General features: G+C 44.5%; 1 protein-coding gene across 2 annotated transcripts in view; it reads right to left on the minus strand.

Annotated features, from left to right (window-relative positions):
- The window catches only part of LOC309549259 (uncharacterized protein), a 49,810-nt gene extending 32,470 nt beyond the window's left edge, over positions 1–17,340 (minus strand). The window contains exons 1-4 of one of the 2 annotated variants that reach the window (XM_082249392.1): positions 17,229–17,340; positions 15,448–15,603; positions 8,482–8,628; positions 3,447–3,618 (exon numbers count right to left, since the gene is read on the minus strand). In XM_082249392.1, coding sequence (XP_082105518.1) covers positions 3,614–3,618; positions 8,482–8,628; positions 15,448–15,603; positions 17,229–17,295 — 375 coding nt within the window. In that variant the 5' untranslated portion in view covers positions 17,296–17,340 and the 3' untranslated portion in view covers positions 3,447–3,613. Of the gene's footprint in view, positions 1–3,446; positions 3,619–8,481; positions 8,629–15,447; positions 15,604–17,228 lie in introns of those variants that run through there. The other variant, XM_082249391.1, reaches the window with a different exon arrangement.
- Positions 17,341–18,103: the final 763 nt, after the last annotated feature.

Here is an 18,103-nt window from a genome sequence, read left to right on the forward strand (position 1 = left end):
GATCTGCGTTTTTTTTTTGCGGTACTGCGACATTGTGGCGGACAGATCGGACCCTTGACTGACATTTATGACACTTTTGGGGTTACCAGTGACATTACTACAGTAATCAGTGCTATACATATGCATTGTTACTGTAAAAATACACTGGTAGTGAAGGGGTTAACTTTATTTGAGAGGGAGGGGCTGTGTGTGTCCCTAGGGGCGTGATTCTTACTGTGATTGGCTGTGGCTTGAGCTGTAGGAACAATGATCAACGGTCCTACATTGTAGAACCGTGTGATCAGTGTTTCTACACCAGGGAGAATGACAGGCGGCTTGTTTACATAAGCCGCCTGACTTTCTCCCTCTCCCCCGACGATCGCCTCACACGCGCGGGGGGGGGGGGGTCCGTGACAGCGCGGGAGCGCGCCTCCGGCGGCGCGCGCTCGCTCCCCAGAGCCTCACAGGCTAGCGACGTAGACCTACGTCGCTCTGCCTGTGAGGGGCTGACTGCTGCAGTAAATATACTGTGAGCAGTCGGCAAGCGGTTAAGCTGAATACCCAAGTGTGAGAGTTGAGACAATGACCATTCCGGCATCTTTGGTTTGTTTTGTTTATTTGAAAATGGGGATGGGAGAAGGGAATGAGTGGGATACTCCTCTGGCTCAACTAGGTACAACTGGGACACTTTGCAGAAAAATGCCTGTTAGCGCTGTCTTGACGCCGGCTGGATGCCGACCAACGCTTACTGACGCTTAAAAATTGCTTTATTTCTGCACTGTGCTAGAACTTGACTTGTAACCCTCTGGTTAACTCAAAAGATCCTGGAATGTAGTGAGACTTGACTCTGACACTCTGTTAAGCTCAAAAATCCTGTGAACAGCTTCCTCCAGCCCTTCACTGACTGAGGTAGCTCCTTGTAACTGCTTGTGCTGCTGCAACTCTCAACACTGTACACTGCATGCTGTACACATTAACTCTTCAGGGCCCAACCGCTGGCGCCCCCTTTGACACTTCAGGGTCCTCTCACTAGGCACCCCCTCTGACACTTCAGGGTCCTCTCACTAGGCACCCCCTCTGACACTTCAGGGTCCTCTCACTAGGCACCCCCTTTACCGCTAGCCTGGGTCCCTTTGACCTTGACCGGAGCGGTCCCCTCTGCTAGGCAGACCCCCAGGGGCAGTTGCAGTACTCACGAACATGGAATGCTTTCCTGAAATTGGACCCCCTCTACTCTGCTGGTCCTCGGCACACCGGATCCTCTCTGCAGCTCAGCTCTCTCTGTACCCTCAGGCAAGCCGCCCGAGGCACCCAATCTTTATGAGGAGGAGAGACAGCCATACTCTCCCTCCTGGGACTCTGCTTCCCGCCAAAGATGCTGCGTCATGCGTTCCCCTCAGACCTATACCCACTCCCAGAATCCTGTGTGGCAGAGTCTGCCTTTCTGGGGGTGGATACAGGCCTGAATGAGCCACTGATTGGGTTTCCTCCATTACCCAATGAGAACCCTTCTCATGGAGCCAGTGGGGAGAGTTCCAAGTCTCAACAGCAACACCTGGGAGACATGACAACCCAGCTGAAAATCATGGCCCTGCTGTTAGGCAGCCAAGGCACGCTATACTTTGCCTAGCACCTACCTTGTAGGGTGCTACATCTACATTGTAGCAATGTGACATTCCTTCAGTGTTGTCATATGAAAAGATAGAATAAAATATTTACAAAAATGTGAGGGGTGTACTCACTTTTGTGAGATGCTGTAAATCTTCTTTATTGTTCCCTTATACATAAATGAGCAATTAACCCTTACAGCATGGGCACAGCACCACTTCAAGGGATAATTTTTTATTTTCCTGGAGTTGGGCAATTTTTCGAAGGCAGTAAAATTTGCATTTTGGACAGTGAGGACAACTAGTTTGCAGAAGACATGAAAAAGCCATCTACATCAACAATCCCTTAATTAGGGTTGGGAGCCTTTGACACCATTGTCATCTTTATGTGATGCCATTTTAACATCTCTACCATGGCGATTTGACAATAAACACCTTCAGCTATGTAACTCAAATGGTTAACACTAGTTCCAGACTTCATGGCACTGTGGAATGGATTAAATAATCAGAACAAGGTGAGGTTCATAAACTTTCACACCTCCCATGTTCTTGTTCCATAAACATCTGCCTTGACGCATTCTGTGCTGATTGGATGAAGGTGTTGGAATTACTCTGTGTGGTTGGGGTATGTTCCTGACTTTGGTTATGGCTGAGAACGCCACCAACTGCGAAACATCTCCAACATTACAGAATACGACCAGTTACATGGGAGTAACTACTATTAGTTATACCATCATCTGGATTATTGAGGACATTCATAGATAAAGTGGCGGCTGGTGCTCAAAATTTTTGGGGGGGCGCAAAAAGAAAAATTTGCGCCAAAAAACGCGGGAAAAAATTGCATGACTTTGACGCCACACAAGTGTTAAAGGGGCCTTCAGTAATCAAGGGACAGTGCCTTGAAAGAGTATTCATAGTTACCCTTTGAATTAATACACATTATCATTCACTTCACTTACCGTTACCGCCGGGCTGCCCCCATCAATGCAGTGACCAGCATGCCCCCATCAATGCAGTGCCCAGCATGCCCCCATCAATGCAGTGACCAGCATGTCCCCATAAATGCAGTGACCAGCATGTCCCCATTAATGCAGTGACCAGCATGTCCCCATCAATGCAGTGACCAGTGTGGAGTGGACTTACCTCACGGACGGTGAGTGGTGACGGGCTGCGTGGCGTGCTGCTGGCCTGCTGCTCTGCCTCTGACTGAGACTGTAGGCCTGGGGCGGCGGCGGCGGGAGTCGCAGGAGTCGAGTCCGACTGACACTGTGTGAGTCACTGCGGACTGGTGGAGTGTGGAGTTGCTGGCTGGGAACTGAACCAGGCGGTGCCGGTGAGTGGTCTGACTCTGGTCACTCACTGTCTGCCAGACTAGATGCTGGTGGTGGAACATCTTCTTCGTCCTGAGTCCTGCGCTGCGGCTGCACTCCTCCTGATATGCGGCTGAGCTGCTCTCTGGCGGGAAGATGTCGGGCGGACGGTGATCCTGTGACGTCAGCCTGGGACATAGTGACTGGCGCATGCGCCGCCCCTACGCACCACGTCACAGGTCCCGGGATGTCCTCCTGTGTGATTGGTCCAGGCTGGAGTCTGGACCAATCACAGGCAGGAATTCACAAAAGTGGGGAGTGTCGGGCGCATTGCTCTGCGCCCCGATGACCCCCAGAAGGCTGCCAATCGGCGCCTCTGTCCACCGCATGTGCGGTGGAAAACCCCACTCCCCCCCCCCCCATACCCACCTAGTGGTCCGGCGCCCCTAGTGAGCTAAAAATTGAATTTTTTTTATCTTTTTTTTCTTCTTCTTTTCTTTGGGGGGGCGCCCCTGCGCCCCCTATGGGCAGGCCGCCACTGCATATATATATAGAAACCACACAAATCATCATGGTGAAGATTGCAACGATCATTTATTAGTCATTGACTTTAGTCATTATTAGTCATTGACAGGATGATGTCCCCGCGAGAGGAAATAATTAACGCCATTCTCATCAACTGGAACATCTTGTGAATTGTCCCGTCCTGCTGTGACTTCACTCTGAATGAGGAGACAATGAAGGCAGACATGAGCCATATAATCCCAACACATTACCAGTCAATATGTCACATAGAAGAATTATTACATGAAAAATGGACACATTGTATTTCCGGTTTGGGTAGATCCTACTAGGTTGAATGGTCCTCCAGCTTCTTATATCAGTATTTCCTCTTAGAGCTGTGAGACCTTCTCACTGTATCTTGAAGGAGCACCCAATGTCCAAAGAAATGCAAGTTTTAGGTAGGTTTAAAAGGCATTTATTGAAAGTATCAACATGTATATCAATCCAATGCATTTTGAGGGAAAGGACTCCCCCTTCTACGGGGCTGCTGCATACTATTAGGTGGGAATAATTTCCAAACGGGATATATTCATTGCAAAATTTGAGAAAGCAGACAGAGTGTTGGCTATATTTGCAGAGGCAGCAATCTTTCCCATCTAATAGCATGCAGCAACAACCCTGAAAAAGGGGGAGTCCTTTCCCCCGAAACAAGTTTGCTTGATGTACATGTCACTACTTTAATAAACGCCTTTTAAAGTGATATACAAGGCAGTTTTGTTTTTTCTAAAAATAGGAAACATCCCATCTCCCATCCTCTGGAACTCTCTACCTCAAGCTGTCTGGCTATCTCCTACTCTAGCTGGCTTCAGGCAATCCCTGAAAACTCATCTCTTCAAGGAAGCCTATCACGCCTCCAACTAATCTTTTACCACTTCCATCAGCTCATTCCCAACAGTTACAACCTTTTGTACCACCTGCCGCACCCTATTAGATTGTAAGCTCTTCTGAGCAGGGCCCTCTTAATCCTGTTGTATTTGATGTATTATAGCTGTATTGTCATTGTGTTCATTTACACACAGAGTGTGACTCAGCCCCACCCCCACTCTCTCCTCATTGGCTGTGGTTGACAGTAACAGGATCCAATAGCGCCCCCTGCTGCCTTAGCCAATGAGGAGGGTGAGACCCGGCAGAGCTGAAGCTCCCGTGCACAGTGCTGGAGGAACCCCATTTTCGGTCAGATTGGCGCGAACATCTGAGAGGAAATTCGGCCCCCCCTCCTTCTCGTGCAACCAACTTTTAAAAAAAGTTGTATTATATGATTAAAGTGGAAGTAAACTTCCATCATTAAATTCTGCCTATAGGTAAGTCTATAATGAGGCTTACCTATAGGTAGTGTAAAGTGCGCCATTTAGGAGATATTTACAGGAGATGCAGTCAGTGACATCACTGGCGCATGCACTTTGAAGGTACCACCTCCCGTTCTGTTCCTTCAGTGCCCTGTGCCGTGACCGGCGGCTCCTGCTCACATGCACGGGAGTGACGTCATCGCGGCTCTGGCCAGTCACATAGCCGGAGTCCACGAACCTGGAAGCAAGACGGGTGAAGATGGGAGCACCTGCAGTGCTGACATCTTGGGGTTGGAAGAGGTTCCTTTTAAGGTAAGTTTAATATAATGTGCTAGTATGCGATGCATACTAGCACATTATGACATTACCTTGCAGGGTAAGGAATAAAAAAAAAAAGTCCAGCATTTACAACCGCTTTAAAGGGGTGTCTTTGGAGGCAGGAGGGACCACTTTTGAACTCTGGTAAGTAGATGTCATATCAGTCCTGCACCACCTACCTTTGGGGTTTGTGCAAATATACTGGCAGCCGGCCAGGCAGCACTTCTGTTGGCCACCACAATCCTTGTCAGTTTTGCATTGATGATTTTCATTGGGCATCGGCTGCAGAGAGCAGGGGACGTAGGGTATTGGAAATCTAGGACACGTTCCCGGCTTTATCTCTGGATGGGTAGAGACAATCCATATTAGTAGAACATTAAACAATGTCAGAAGACAAGCAGTAACGGCAATGTGAGGGATCACCTTATCTCTTTTCTTAGGCCCCCTTCACACTAATGGTCTGAGCGGGTCCGCCTGTCCATTTTTCAGGTGGAACCGATTGGACCCTCCATTCTCCTCTATGAAGTGGCGGTTGTAAGCAGACATGTGTCCATTTACACCCACCTACATCCAATGAGATCCGCTAAAAACAAATGGATGGGCATCCGTTCCCCTCCGTCTGGGTGGATCAGATGGCAATCGGGTGTAAATGGATGTTTACATCCGACTGCCCATAGAACAGAGTGGGTTGTGTCTGTGTCCATTGTACATAACTGGAGCGGACATGGACCTCTCATTCACCTGCTTAATGGGGGATCAGCAGACAGATCCCCCACTGAGCAAGTGGACTCCTGGAGAGGTACGCCCCAAGTGAAAGGGGCTTTAACCTCAGAAAAGTGACTGGATCTCCCAAAAATGTATGCTGCCATCTTATCTGATCAATGTTTATAAACAATGTTACTTTGTATCTCTCTATCTCCCGTCTGATCAATGTTTATAAACAATGTTACTTTGTATCTCTCTATCTTCCGTCTGATCAATGTTTATAAACAATGTTACTTTGTATCTCTATCTCCTATCTGATCAATGTTTATAAACAATGTTACTTTGTATCTCTCTATCTCCCGTCTAATCAATGTTTATAAACAATGGTACTTTGTATCTCTCTATCTCCCGTCTGATCAATGTTTATAAACAATGTTACTTTGTATCTCTCTATCTTCCGTCTGATCAATGTTTATAAACAATGCTACTTTGTATCTCTCTATCTTCCGTCTGATCAATGTTTATAAACAATGTTACTTTGTATCTCTCTATCTTCCGTCTGATCAATGTTTATAAACAATGTTACTTTGTATCTCTCTATCTCCCGTCTGATCAATGTTTATAAACAATGTTACTTTGTATCTCTCTATCTCCTGTTTGATCAATGTTGTATCTCTCTATCTCCTGTCTGATCAATGTTTATAAACAATGTTACTTTGTATCTCTTTATCTTCCGTCTGATCAATATTTATTAACAATGTTACTTTGCATCTCTCTCTATCTCCAGTCTGATCAATGTTTATAAACAATGTTACTTTGTATCTCTCTATCTCCTGTCTGATCAATGTTTATAAACAATATTACTTTGTATCTCTCTATCTCCTGTCTGATCAATGTTTATGAACAATGTTACTTTGTATGTCTCTATCTCCCGTCTGATCAATGTTTATAAACAATGTTATTTTGCATCTCTCTATCTCCCGTCTGATCAATGTTTATAAACAATGTTACTTTGCATCTCTCTATCTCCTGTCTGATCAATGTTTATAAACAATGTTACTTTGTATCTCTCTTTCTCCTGTCTGATCAATATTTATAAACAATGTTACTTTGTATCTCTCTATCTCCCATCTGATCAATTTTTATAAACAATGTTACTTTGTATCTCTTTATCTTCCGTCTGATCAATATTTATTAACAATGTTACTTTGCATCTCTCTCTATCTCCAGTCTGATCAATGTTTATAAACAATGTTACTTTGTATCTCTCTATCTCCTGTCTGATCAATGTTTATAAACAATATTACTTTGTATCTCTCTATCTCCTGTCTGATCAATGTTTATGAACAATGTTACTTTGTATGTCTCTATCTCCCGTCTGATCAATGTTTATAAACAATGTTATTTTGCATCTCTCTATCTCCCGTCTGATCAATGTTTATAAACAATGTTACTTTGCATCTCTCTATCTCCTGTCTGATCAATGTTTATAAACAATGTTACTTTGTATCTCTCTTTCTCCTGTCTGATCAATATTTATAAACAATGTTACTTTGTATCTCTCTATCTCCCGTCTGATCAATGTTTATAAACAATGTTACTTTGTATCTCTCTATCTCCCGTCTGATCAATGTTTATAAATAATGTTTCTTTGGGCTTTTTCACACGGTCCGCCTCCGTAGGCGGATCCGTGCGGCACAGCAGGGGATCGTAAACACAGATACCCGCTGAGCACTCTCCGCTCTGTGTGCGGAGAGGGAGTGGTCAGAGCCCCATGCATTTCTATGGGGCAATCGGATGAGAGCGGACCGCCTGTGCACTCTCATCCGATCCCCTGGACAGATGAAAAATAGGGTTCCATCTGTCCGGATTTCACGGACAGGATCGGATGCGGATGGCAGCGGGTGTCAGCGGAAATGTCGCCGCTGACACCTGCTGCCCCATAGGGATGCATGGGGGATCCAAACAGATCCACCTAAAAAACTGACAGGGACCGGATCTGATCGGATCGCTCGTGTGAAAGGGGCCATAATCTCCTGTCTCATCAATGTTTATAAACAATGTTATTTTGTATCTCTGTATCTCCTGTCTCATCAATGTTTATAAACAATGTTACTTTGTATCTCTCTATCTCCTGTCTCATCAATGTTTATAAACAATGTTACTTTGTATCTCTCTATCTCCAGTCTGATCAATGTTTATAAACAATGTTACTTTGTATCTCTCTATCTCCTGTCTCATCAATGTTTATAAACAACGTTTATCTTACATCTGAACAATGTTTATAAACACTGTGACATGTCCTTTTTTAAAGCAGCATCCTCTAAAGCTGCTGTATTTACACAGGAATTTCCAGCTGTAAGCCATTATAGGAAAATGATATGGGGGGGGGGGGGGGGGGGGACACAGCAGCGGGAAAGAAGGACAGGGCCTACTACACACACCGTGTTTACTTTGATGAGATTAGTAGTACTCAGTGTATACAACTGGATGAAGACTTTTACAAAGCTGCTAAAAGCTTGACGAAAGCTCTACAAATGCTTTGTAAAACCTTGCTGTACACATTGTTCTTATACAAGCTGCACTGGAAGTAGGAAAGGGAGGATCTGATTATTGGCTCCTAGGGGCAATACGGACAGTTCCACCTTCACATTTGGGTGAGATCTGGTCTGTACTGGGCCAATTATTATTTTATCACAGTCATCCACTTACCGGTGGGTTCCCAGCAATCAATAGAACAGCCTGTTTCACAGCACTTCTTTGTCCCGAGACAATCCGAGTCTACGCCACAGCGCCTGGGGATGGGGGGCTTACATGCTACAAAAGTATAAACTACGGGACAGGTGCCCGGTTTCACCACTGCAAGGAAAAACACATTTATCATTAGCTGCATTTATTATTATTATTATTATTATTTACACAGCGCTTTACAGATATATTGTACATTCACATCAGTCCCTGCCCCCAAGGAGCTTACAATCTACGGTCCCTAACTCACATTCATTTCACACATACAGTATTTCACAAAAGTGAGTACACCCCTCACATTTTTGTAAATATTTTATTCTATCTTTTCATGTGACAACACTGAAGAAATGACACTTTTCATACAATATAAAGTAGTGAGTGTACAGCTTGTATAACAGTGTAAATTTGCTATCCCCTCAAAATAACTCAACACACAGCCATTAATGTCTAAATCGCTGGCAACCAAATTGAGTACACCCCTAAGTGACAATGTCCAAATTGGCCCCAAAGTGTCAATATTTTGTGTGGCCACCATTATTTTCCAGCACTGCCTTAACCCTCTTGGGCATGGAGTTCACCAGAGCTTCACAGGTTGTCACTGGAGTCCTCTTCCACTCCTCCATGACGACATCACAGAGCTGGTGGATGTTAGAGACCTTGTGCTCCTCCACTTTCCGTTTGGGGTTCCCCCCACAGATGCTCAATAGGGTTTAGGTCTGGAGACATGCTTGGCCAGTCCATCACCTTTAGGGTCCATGTACATTGCAACTTGTAAACGGCCGTTTAGGAGCAGTTGGGCGTTTTTTTCAGAAGCCCCTGAACCCACCTCTATGTTATCTTATCTGTCCATGTACACAGGGTCGTTTACAGTCATTTGCAGGCAGTTGAGTTCAGGGAAGTTTTTTGGAAAGCAATTATTTGCGTTCGAACGCGTGTTTCCCGGCGTTTCAAATGCAAAAACGCCACCGAACGCATCCGAACGCGACCAAACGCGATGACCCACGTTTAGCGCTTGTGTTTTTACATTTTAAAGGGGAATTATATTTTTGACCTCCTAGGAAGGGTTTTAAATGCAAACGCCCGCTAAACGCCCGCTAAACGCCCGCTAAATGCGGGTGCAAACACGACACAACGCACGTTTTAAACGTCCTAGAAAAAAAAAAAATCCAGCATTCAAGGGACTTTTAACATCGTCCAATGTACATGAAGCCTTAAGCCCCGTACACACGTACGGATCGTCGTCATACAAACGTCGGCGGACGAAAGATCTGCCGATTGTACGCGTGTTAGTATGGTGCCTCCGACAGCTGTCTGCACACAATCCGCGGACAAGAGTCTTTCTTGCAAACATGAAAATTTTTGTCTGCGGACACCAGAACGGACGATTGTTCGCCTGTCAGTACAGAAATCAGCCGACAGACCGCAGATTTGCAAGACTGGGCATGCTCAGAAAATAAAAAACACAGGGAAAGTTAACCATTACATGACATCACTTCTGCAGTCAGCTGAAGTCTGCGGACAAAATTCTTGTGCTGTCCTTGTGCTGTCTTTGCACTTTTCAACAGACACCGACATCCCGGGGAGAAAAGACGAACGTTTGTATGACGACGATCCGTACGTGTGTACGGGGCTTTACCCTCTGCTTCTTTAGCAAAGCAGTGGTCGTCTTGGAGGTGTGTTTAGGGTCGTTATGTTGGAATACGGTCCTGTGTCCCAGTTTCCAAAGGGACGGGCTCATGCTGTGCTTCAGTATGTCACAGTACATGTTGGCATTCATGGTCCCTCAATGAACTGTAGCTCCCCAGTGCCGGCAGCACTCATGCAGCCCCAGACCATGAAACTCCCACCACCATGCTTGACTGTAGGCAAGTCACACTTGTCTTTGTACTCCTCACCTGGTTGCCGCCACACATGTTTGACACCATCTGAACCAAATAAGTTTCTCTTGGTCTCATCAGACCACAGGACATGGTTCCAGTAATCCATGTCCTTAGTCTGCTTGTCTTCAGCAAACTGTTTGCAGGCTTTCTTGTGCATCATCTTTAGAAGAGCATTCCTTCTGGGACAACAGCCATGCAGACCAATTTGATGCAGTGTGCGGCGTATGGTCTGAGCACTGACAGGCTGAGCCCCCCACCCCCTCAACCTCTGCAATAATGCTGGCAGCACTCATATGTCTATTTCCCAAAGGCAACCTCTGGATATGACGCTGAGCACATTCACTCAACTTCTTTGGTTGACCATGGCGAGTCCCTGTTCTGAGTGGAACCTGTCTTGTTACCAACTGTATGGTCTTGGCCACCGTGCTGCAGCTCAGTTTCAGGGTCTTGTCTATAACCTTCCTATAGCCTAGGCCAGTGATGGTGAACCTTGGCACCCCAGATGTTTTTGAACTACATTTCCCATGATGCTCACCTACACTGCAGAGTGCATGAGAATCATGGGAAATGTAGTTCCAAAACATCTGGGGTGCCAAGGAAGGTTCGCCATCACTGGCCTAGGCCATCTTTATGTAGAGCGACAATTCTTTTTTTCAGATCCTCAGAGTTCTTTGCCATGAGGTGCAATGTTGAACTTCCAGTGACCAGTATGAGAGAGTGAGAGGGAAAACACCAAATTTAACACACCTGCTCCCCATTCACACCTGAGACCTTGTAACACTAATAAGTCACATGACATCAGGGAGGGAAAATGGCTAATTGGGCCCAATTTGGACATTTTCACTTAGGGGTGTACTCACTTTTGTTGCCAGCGGTTTAGACATTAATGGCTGTGTGTTGAGGTATTTTGAGGGGACAGCAAATTTACACTGTTATACAAGCTGTACACTCACTACTTTACATTGTAGCAAAGTGTCATTTCTTCAGTGTTGTCACATGAAAAGATAGAATAAAATATTTACAAAAATTACAAAAATGTGAGGGTGTACTCACTTTCGTGAGATACTGTATATCAGCATTACCTGTCTGTACTGACAATGGGGAATGCTCAGAGAGTTTCATTGTAGCTGTCATGTGACATTTTCAGAGTCTTTATTTTGGTGACGCTTCCAGATCAGAAAATTACTTCACTACCAGGGCAATGTTTATAAACAATGTTACTTTGTATCTCTCTATCTCCGGTCTGATCAATGTTTATAAACAATGTTACTTTGTATCTCTCTAACTCCTGTCTGATCAATGTTTATAAACAATGTTACTTTGTATCTCTCTATCTCCTGTCTGATCAATGTTTATAAACAATGTTACTTTGTATTTCTCTATCTCCTGTCTGATCAATGTTTATAAACAATGTTACTTTGTATCTCTCTATCTCCCATCTGATCAATGTTTAAGAAACAATGTTACATTTCTCTCCTAAGAGCCGGTTCACACTACCGCGACCTCTAAGTCGCCTCATAAGGGGCGACTTGTTAGCGTGACTTTCAGCGCGACTTCAGCGCGACTTGTGAATTATTTTAAGCGACTTATGATAGACGACTTTGTACGACTTTGTATTTGGCCAATTTACTCATTGCCCACCAAAAAAAAGTTCGTAAAAATTGTCGTTTTTGATAGAGAGCCAATTATTGAAAAAATTAGTAAAAAAAAAAAGAGATTTCTTTGGATTTAGTGTCTGGGGGGTCTAAAAAGTGTACATGTGAAGTTTCAGCTATGCAGCATGTCCAGAACCAGAAAAAAAAGATAATTTTTCTTAGAATTATTATTAGAGCAGGGATGGGGCTCCGTTCCTTTTACACCTGGGCGTTTTTGTTTTAGGCGTTTATTGGGCATTTTTTGAGCGTCTTTGGAGGCAGGCATGACATCTGAACTTCTATATAGGGGTATATATACACACACATACACATATATATATATATACACATACACACATATAGGTGTGATAGGAGCGGAGCCACATCCCTGCAAATAATTTCATTAGCGCAGGGATGGGGTTCCGCTCCTATTACACCATATATATGTGTTTGTGTATATATGTATATATGTGTGTGTGTGTGTGTAAATATACCCCTATACAGAAGTTCAGATGTCATGCCTGCCTCCAAAGACCCCCAAAAAATGCCCAATAAACGCCTGCAACAAAAACGCCCAGGTGTAAAAGGAGCGGAGCCCCATCCCTGCTCTACTAATAATTCTAAGAAAAATGATCTTTTTCCTATGGCGGTCATGGATGAGCGAGTTTGGGGTGCAGGCCAGTCAGTTCCTCTACCCCAAACTTGCTCATCCATGTCTTTATAGACGTTCCTTTGTGCACTGGTCCAAATCATTTGGTGGAGGGGGGGTTATGGTGTTGGGTTGTTCTTTAGGGGTTGGGCTTGGCCCCTTAGTTCCAGTGAAGGAATTCTTAAAGTGATTGTAAAGTGTTGTTTTTTTTTTCAATAAAAATAACAGACATGTTATACGTATATATGTACCTCCTCTGTGCAGTTGGTTTTTCACAGAGCAGTCTGGATCCTCCTCTTCCCGGGTTCCTCTTAAAGCTCTCCTGGCTCCCCCGTTTGAGTGCCCCCACAGCGAGCAGCTTGCTATGGGGGCACCCGAGCTGAGCTGCAGCTCCGTGTATCCATTCAGACAGGGAGTTGGGGTCTGGCCCCACCCCCTCTCTCTCCCCTCATTGGCTAACTTACTTTGATTGACAGCAGCAGGAGCCAATGGCACCATTGCTGTGTCTTAGCCAATGAGGAGGGGAGTCCCGGATGGCTAAGACAGTCATGGACATCGCTGGATCAGGTAAGCATTAAGGGGGGGGGGGGGTGAGGGGGGCTGCTGTGCACAGAAAGCTTTTTTATCTTAATGCATAGCATGACATTTTGGACAATTTCATGCTCCCAACAGTTTGGGGGTGGCCCCTACCTGTTCCAACATGACTGCACACCAGTGCAAAAAGCAAGGTCCATAAAGACATGGATGAGCGAGTTTGGGGTGGAGGAACTTGAGGGCCTGACCTCAACCTGATAGAAAACCGGGTTGGATCCTAGACTCCATGATCATAGGGGAGAGCTCAGAGAGGCCTGTACAGCGATCCACCAGCTAATCAGCTTCTAGGAAGGCTTTTACATTGTAGGGAATGACGGCTGAAAAGAAAGATACCAGGATGGTGCCCTATAGCTGCAGGTATCATCCCAATATCTCCACTTCAAGTCCAGGACGTCATATGACATCCTATAGGCAGGAAGTGGTTGAAAAGCTGTGATGAAAGTGACCCACTTTATTTGAATTTCACTAAAACTAACACTTTTTAGGTTTGAATGGAGTGGGAAAGTTTAAAATTTCATCTCAGGTTTTTTTTTGTTTGTTTCCTGTGTCCCATTGGGGACATCTTACCTTACTTCCTGTTGCTGAGTAAGAAGAGATCCCTCTAAAGTGAGGGGAATGCTCATCTTAGACAGTTGTCACCAAAACAGGTGTCCCCACTAGAAGATTGCCCCAAGACAATGGTCATAAGCACAAACAGAAGGTGATTTTCCTTAGCTGGGGCAATAATAAAACTGTCATGGGCCCTAATCCTCAGACCTTAACCCTACTGAACTTCTTCAGACTTCAACCCCACTGAACACTTTTGGACTTCAACTGTACTGAACACCTTTGGACCTCAACCCTACTGGACTCCTTTGGACTGCAACCCTACTGAAGTCTTTGTACCTTAACCCTACCAAAGTCCTCTGTACCTCAACTCTACTGAACACTTTCGGACTTCAACCCTAAGCTACATGTTTGGACCTCAACTCTATTGAACACTTTAGGACCTCATCCCTGCTGAACCCCTTTGGACCTCAGCCCTACTAGACTACTTTGGACTGCAACCCTACTAAAGTCCTTTGTAACTCAACCCTTCCAAATTTATTTGTACCTCAACTCTCCTGAACACATTTGGACTTTAACCCTAAGCTACATGTTTGGACCTTAATTCTATTGAACACCTCAGGACCTCATCCCTGCTGAACACCTTTGGACCTCAGCCCTATTGGACTCCTTCGGACTGCAACCCTACTAAAGTCCTTTGTACCTCAACCCAACCAAAGTCCTTTGTACCTCAACTCTACTGAACACATTTGGACTTCAACCCAAAGCTACATGTTTGGACCTCAACTCTATTGAACACCTTTGGACCTCATTCCTGCTGAACACCTTTGGACCTCAGCCCTATTGGACTCCTTCGGACTGCAACCCTACTAAAGTCCTTTGTACCTCATCCCAACCAAAATCCTTTGTACCTCAACTCTACTGAACACATTTGGACTTCAACCCAAAGCTACATGTTTGGACCTCAACCCTATTGAACACCTTTGGACCTCAGCCCTACTGAACTCTTTTGGTCCTCAACACTACTGAACACCTTTGGACTTCAAACCTGCTGAACACTTTTTGGACCTCAACCCTATTTAACACCTTTGGACCTCAACTCTACTGAACTGCTTTGGACATCAACCCCACTGAACACTTTTGGTCCTCAACCCTTCTGAACACCTTTTGGACCTCAGCCCTACTGAACTCTTCTGGTCCTCAACACTACTGAACACCTTTGGACTTCAAACCTGCTGAACACTTTTTGGACCTCAACCCTATTTAACACCTTTGGACCTCAACTCTACTGAACTCCTTTAGACCTCAACCTCACTGAACACTTTTGGACCTCAACCCTACTGAACACGCTTGGACCTCAACCCTTCTGAACACTTTTGGACCACAAGCCTACTGACCAGCTACTGAACTGTCTCTATCTATGAACATAAGAAGGGGGTATCAGGTCCTCAGAGACTGAGGGTTGATCCCTCCTGTTCCTCCTTCGGAACCTTCGCACTCATTCTGATTTCTCATTTCAGCTTCAGTGCCTATACAACCCTCTGCTATAATGTAAAGACATCCTTTAGGGTCAGTGGCTTCAAGGGTCACGTGGATATTTGTTATGCAGGTGCTGTGCGTTACTTACATACAGGCTCTTTACACGTCTTGTAGCAGAGGGAAGGGCAGCACTTCTTCGTCCCTTTACAGTCAGAGTCATCTTTACACACGTTGATTGGTCTGATATTTGTACAGCTGCCAGGCCTGCGGGGCAGAGCTGCGGGACATGAACCCTTCTTTTGCACTGGAGAAGCAAAGAGACCTTTTATTGCCCAATTCAACAACATGAACTCATGTGAATACTCAGATTTACTAAGTATTATAAAACAAACCAAAAACATAAAACATTTAAATAGATTCAGACTGAAGCTCTTCACCCCACCCTGGGAGAGAAAATTTGAATCTTCATGGCAGCTGCAGCTTTAAATAGGCTTTTAGCATTAGTTAACAGGCTTTTAGCAAGCTTCATCTCTGAGCTATATACATGTATAATAATAGTGTGTGACTGTGGGGGGACATTAGAGTGTAAGCTCCTCTGGTACAGAGACTGATGTGACTGGCTCAGTTTTCTCTGTACAGCACCGCGGTATATGTCAGAGCTATATAAATATATAATAATAATAGTGTGTGACTGTGGGGGATCATTAGAGTGTAAGCTCCTCTGGTGCAGAGACTGATGTGACTGGCTCAGTGATCTCTGTACAGCACTGCGGTATATGTCAGAGCTATATACATGTATAATAATAGTGTGTGACTGTGGGGGGATATTAGAGTGTAAGCTCCTCTGGTACAGAGACTGATGTGACTGGCTCAGTGTTCTCTGTACAGCACTGCGGTATATGTCAGAGCTATATAAATATATAATAATAATAGTGTGTGACTGTGGGGGATCATTAGAGTGTAAGCTCCTCTGGTGCAGAGACTGATGTGACTGGCTCAGTGATCTCTGTACAGCACTGCGGTATATGTCAGAGCTATATACATGTATAATAATAGTGTGTGACTGTGGGGGGACATTAGAATGTAAGCTCCTCTGGTACAGAGACTGATGTGACTGGCTCAGTGTTCTCTGTACAGCACTGCAGTATATGTCAGAGCTATATAAATATATAATAATAGTGTGTGACTGTGGGGGGACATTAGAATGTAAGCTCCTCTGGTACAGAGACTGATGTGACTGGCTCAGTGTTCTCTGTACAGCACTGCGGTATATATCAGAGCTATATAAATGTATAATAATAGTGTGTGACTGTGGGGGGACATTAGAATGTAAGCTCCTCTGGTACAGAGACTGATGTAACTGGCTCAGTGTTCTCTGTACAGCACTGCGGTATATGTCAGAGCTATATAAATGTATAATAATAGTGTGTGACTGTGGGGGGACATTAGAGTGCAAGCTCCTCTGGTACAGAGACTGATATGACTGGCTCAGTGATCTCTGTACAGCACTGCGGTATATGTCAGAGCTATATAAATATATAATAATAGTGTGTGACTGTGGGGGGACATTAGAGTGTAAGCTCCTCTGGTACAGAAACTGATGTGACTGGCTCAGTGTTCTCTGTACAGCACTGCGGTATATGTCAGAGCTATATAAATATATAATAATAGTGTGTGACTGTGGGGGGACATTAGAGTGTAAGCTCCTCTGGTACAGAGACTGATGTGACTGGCTCAGTGTTCTCTGTACAGCACTGCGGTATATGTCAGAGCTATATAAATGTATAATACTAATAGACTGTGACCATGTGAAGGACAATAAAGTGTAAGCTCCTCTGGTACAGAGACTGTCCCAGTTCTCTCTGCACAGCACTGTGGAATATGTCAGAGCTCTAGGTATACAGTATAGGGTAGCATAGTATTACATACCTGCAGTCACCACTTGGAGCAGTAGCACCCCCAGGAGGATAGATAGTGTCAGTCCCACCAATCTCATGTCTGCAGTCTGGATAGAATGTGTGGATGGTTTTCTGTGTGGATGGTTTTTATATCTCTATTCTAGAAGGAAGAGCGGCCAGGGCCGTGACAGAAACCTGTTATTATTATTTATTGTTTTCCCAATTTCACAATAATCTTGTGTCTTTGGTGACATCAGATCAATCTTGCAAAATCCTAATAACCTATGTGTAAATCCCCGGAGATGCTGCAATAAAGCCTGTATACTGCATACCTCTGATATATAGAACACACAAGGAACTGGATGGGTGTGCCCCATGTCAGTCCCTAATACTCATAACTAATGTCTGTTTGCATCAAAAATAAAGGGTCAAGATTTGCATATTTTGCAGCACGTGTTAAAGCAAGTCCTGTCTGAGATCTTTTTTTTTTTTTTAACTTTATACAAGGAAGGAACAGCAACATTTCATTGACAATTGAAGTACTTTAAGGCGACAATAAAATGAATGGTTGCTTCATGATATGTTCCTCACATTTGGGCAGGTGACTGAAGAAGAGGATGATGGAGAATGTACACACTAGTCCTATACCTGACTTCATTATCATGGTCATGTTGCCACTTTCAACCCTGGAAGACCCTGGTTCCACACAGGGTGGGATATTCCTATTCCTGAATAGTCCTTAAATAGTTTGACATCTTTGTTGTTCATGGAAGATAGAAGAGAAAGAAATTTTGGACTTTATTGGCACCGGTATTAAAAATGTATATTTTATTGGAAAAGTCACAAGAAAATATTCAAAACAAAGACAGAAAAGAAATATACAGAAGTAATACACGTACAATTTAC

This window comes from Pelophylax lessonae (assembly GCF_965119305.1).
Source record: "Pelophylax lessonae genome assembly, chromosome: 3".
Classification (NCBI taxonomy): Eukaryota; Metazoa; Chordata; class Amphibia; order Anura; family Ranidae; genus Pelophylax; species Pelophylax lessonae.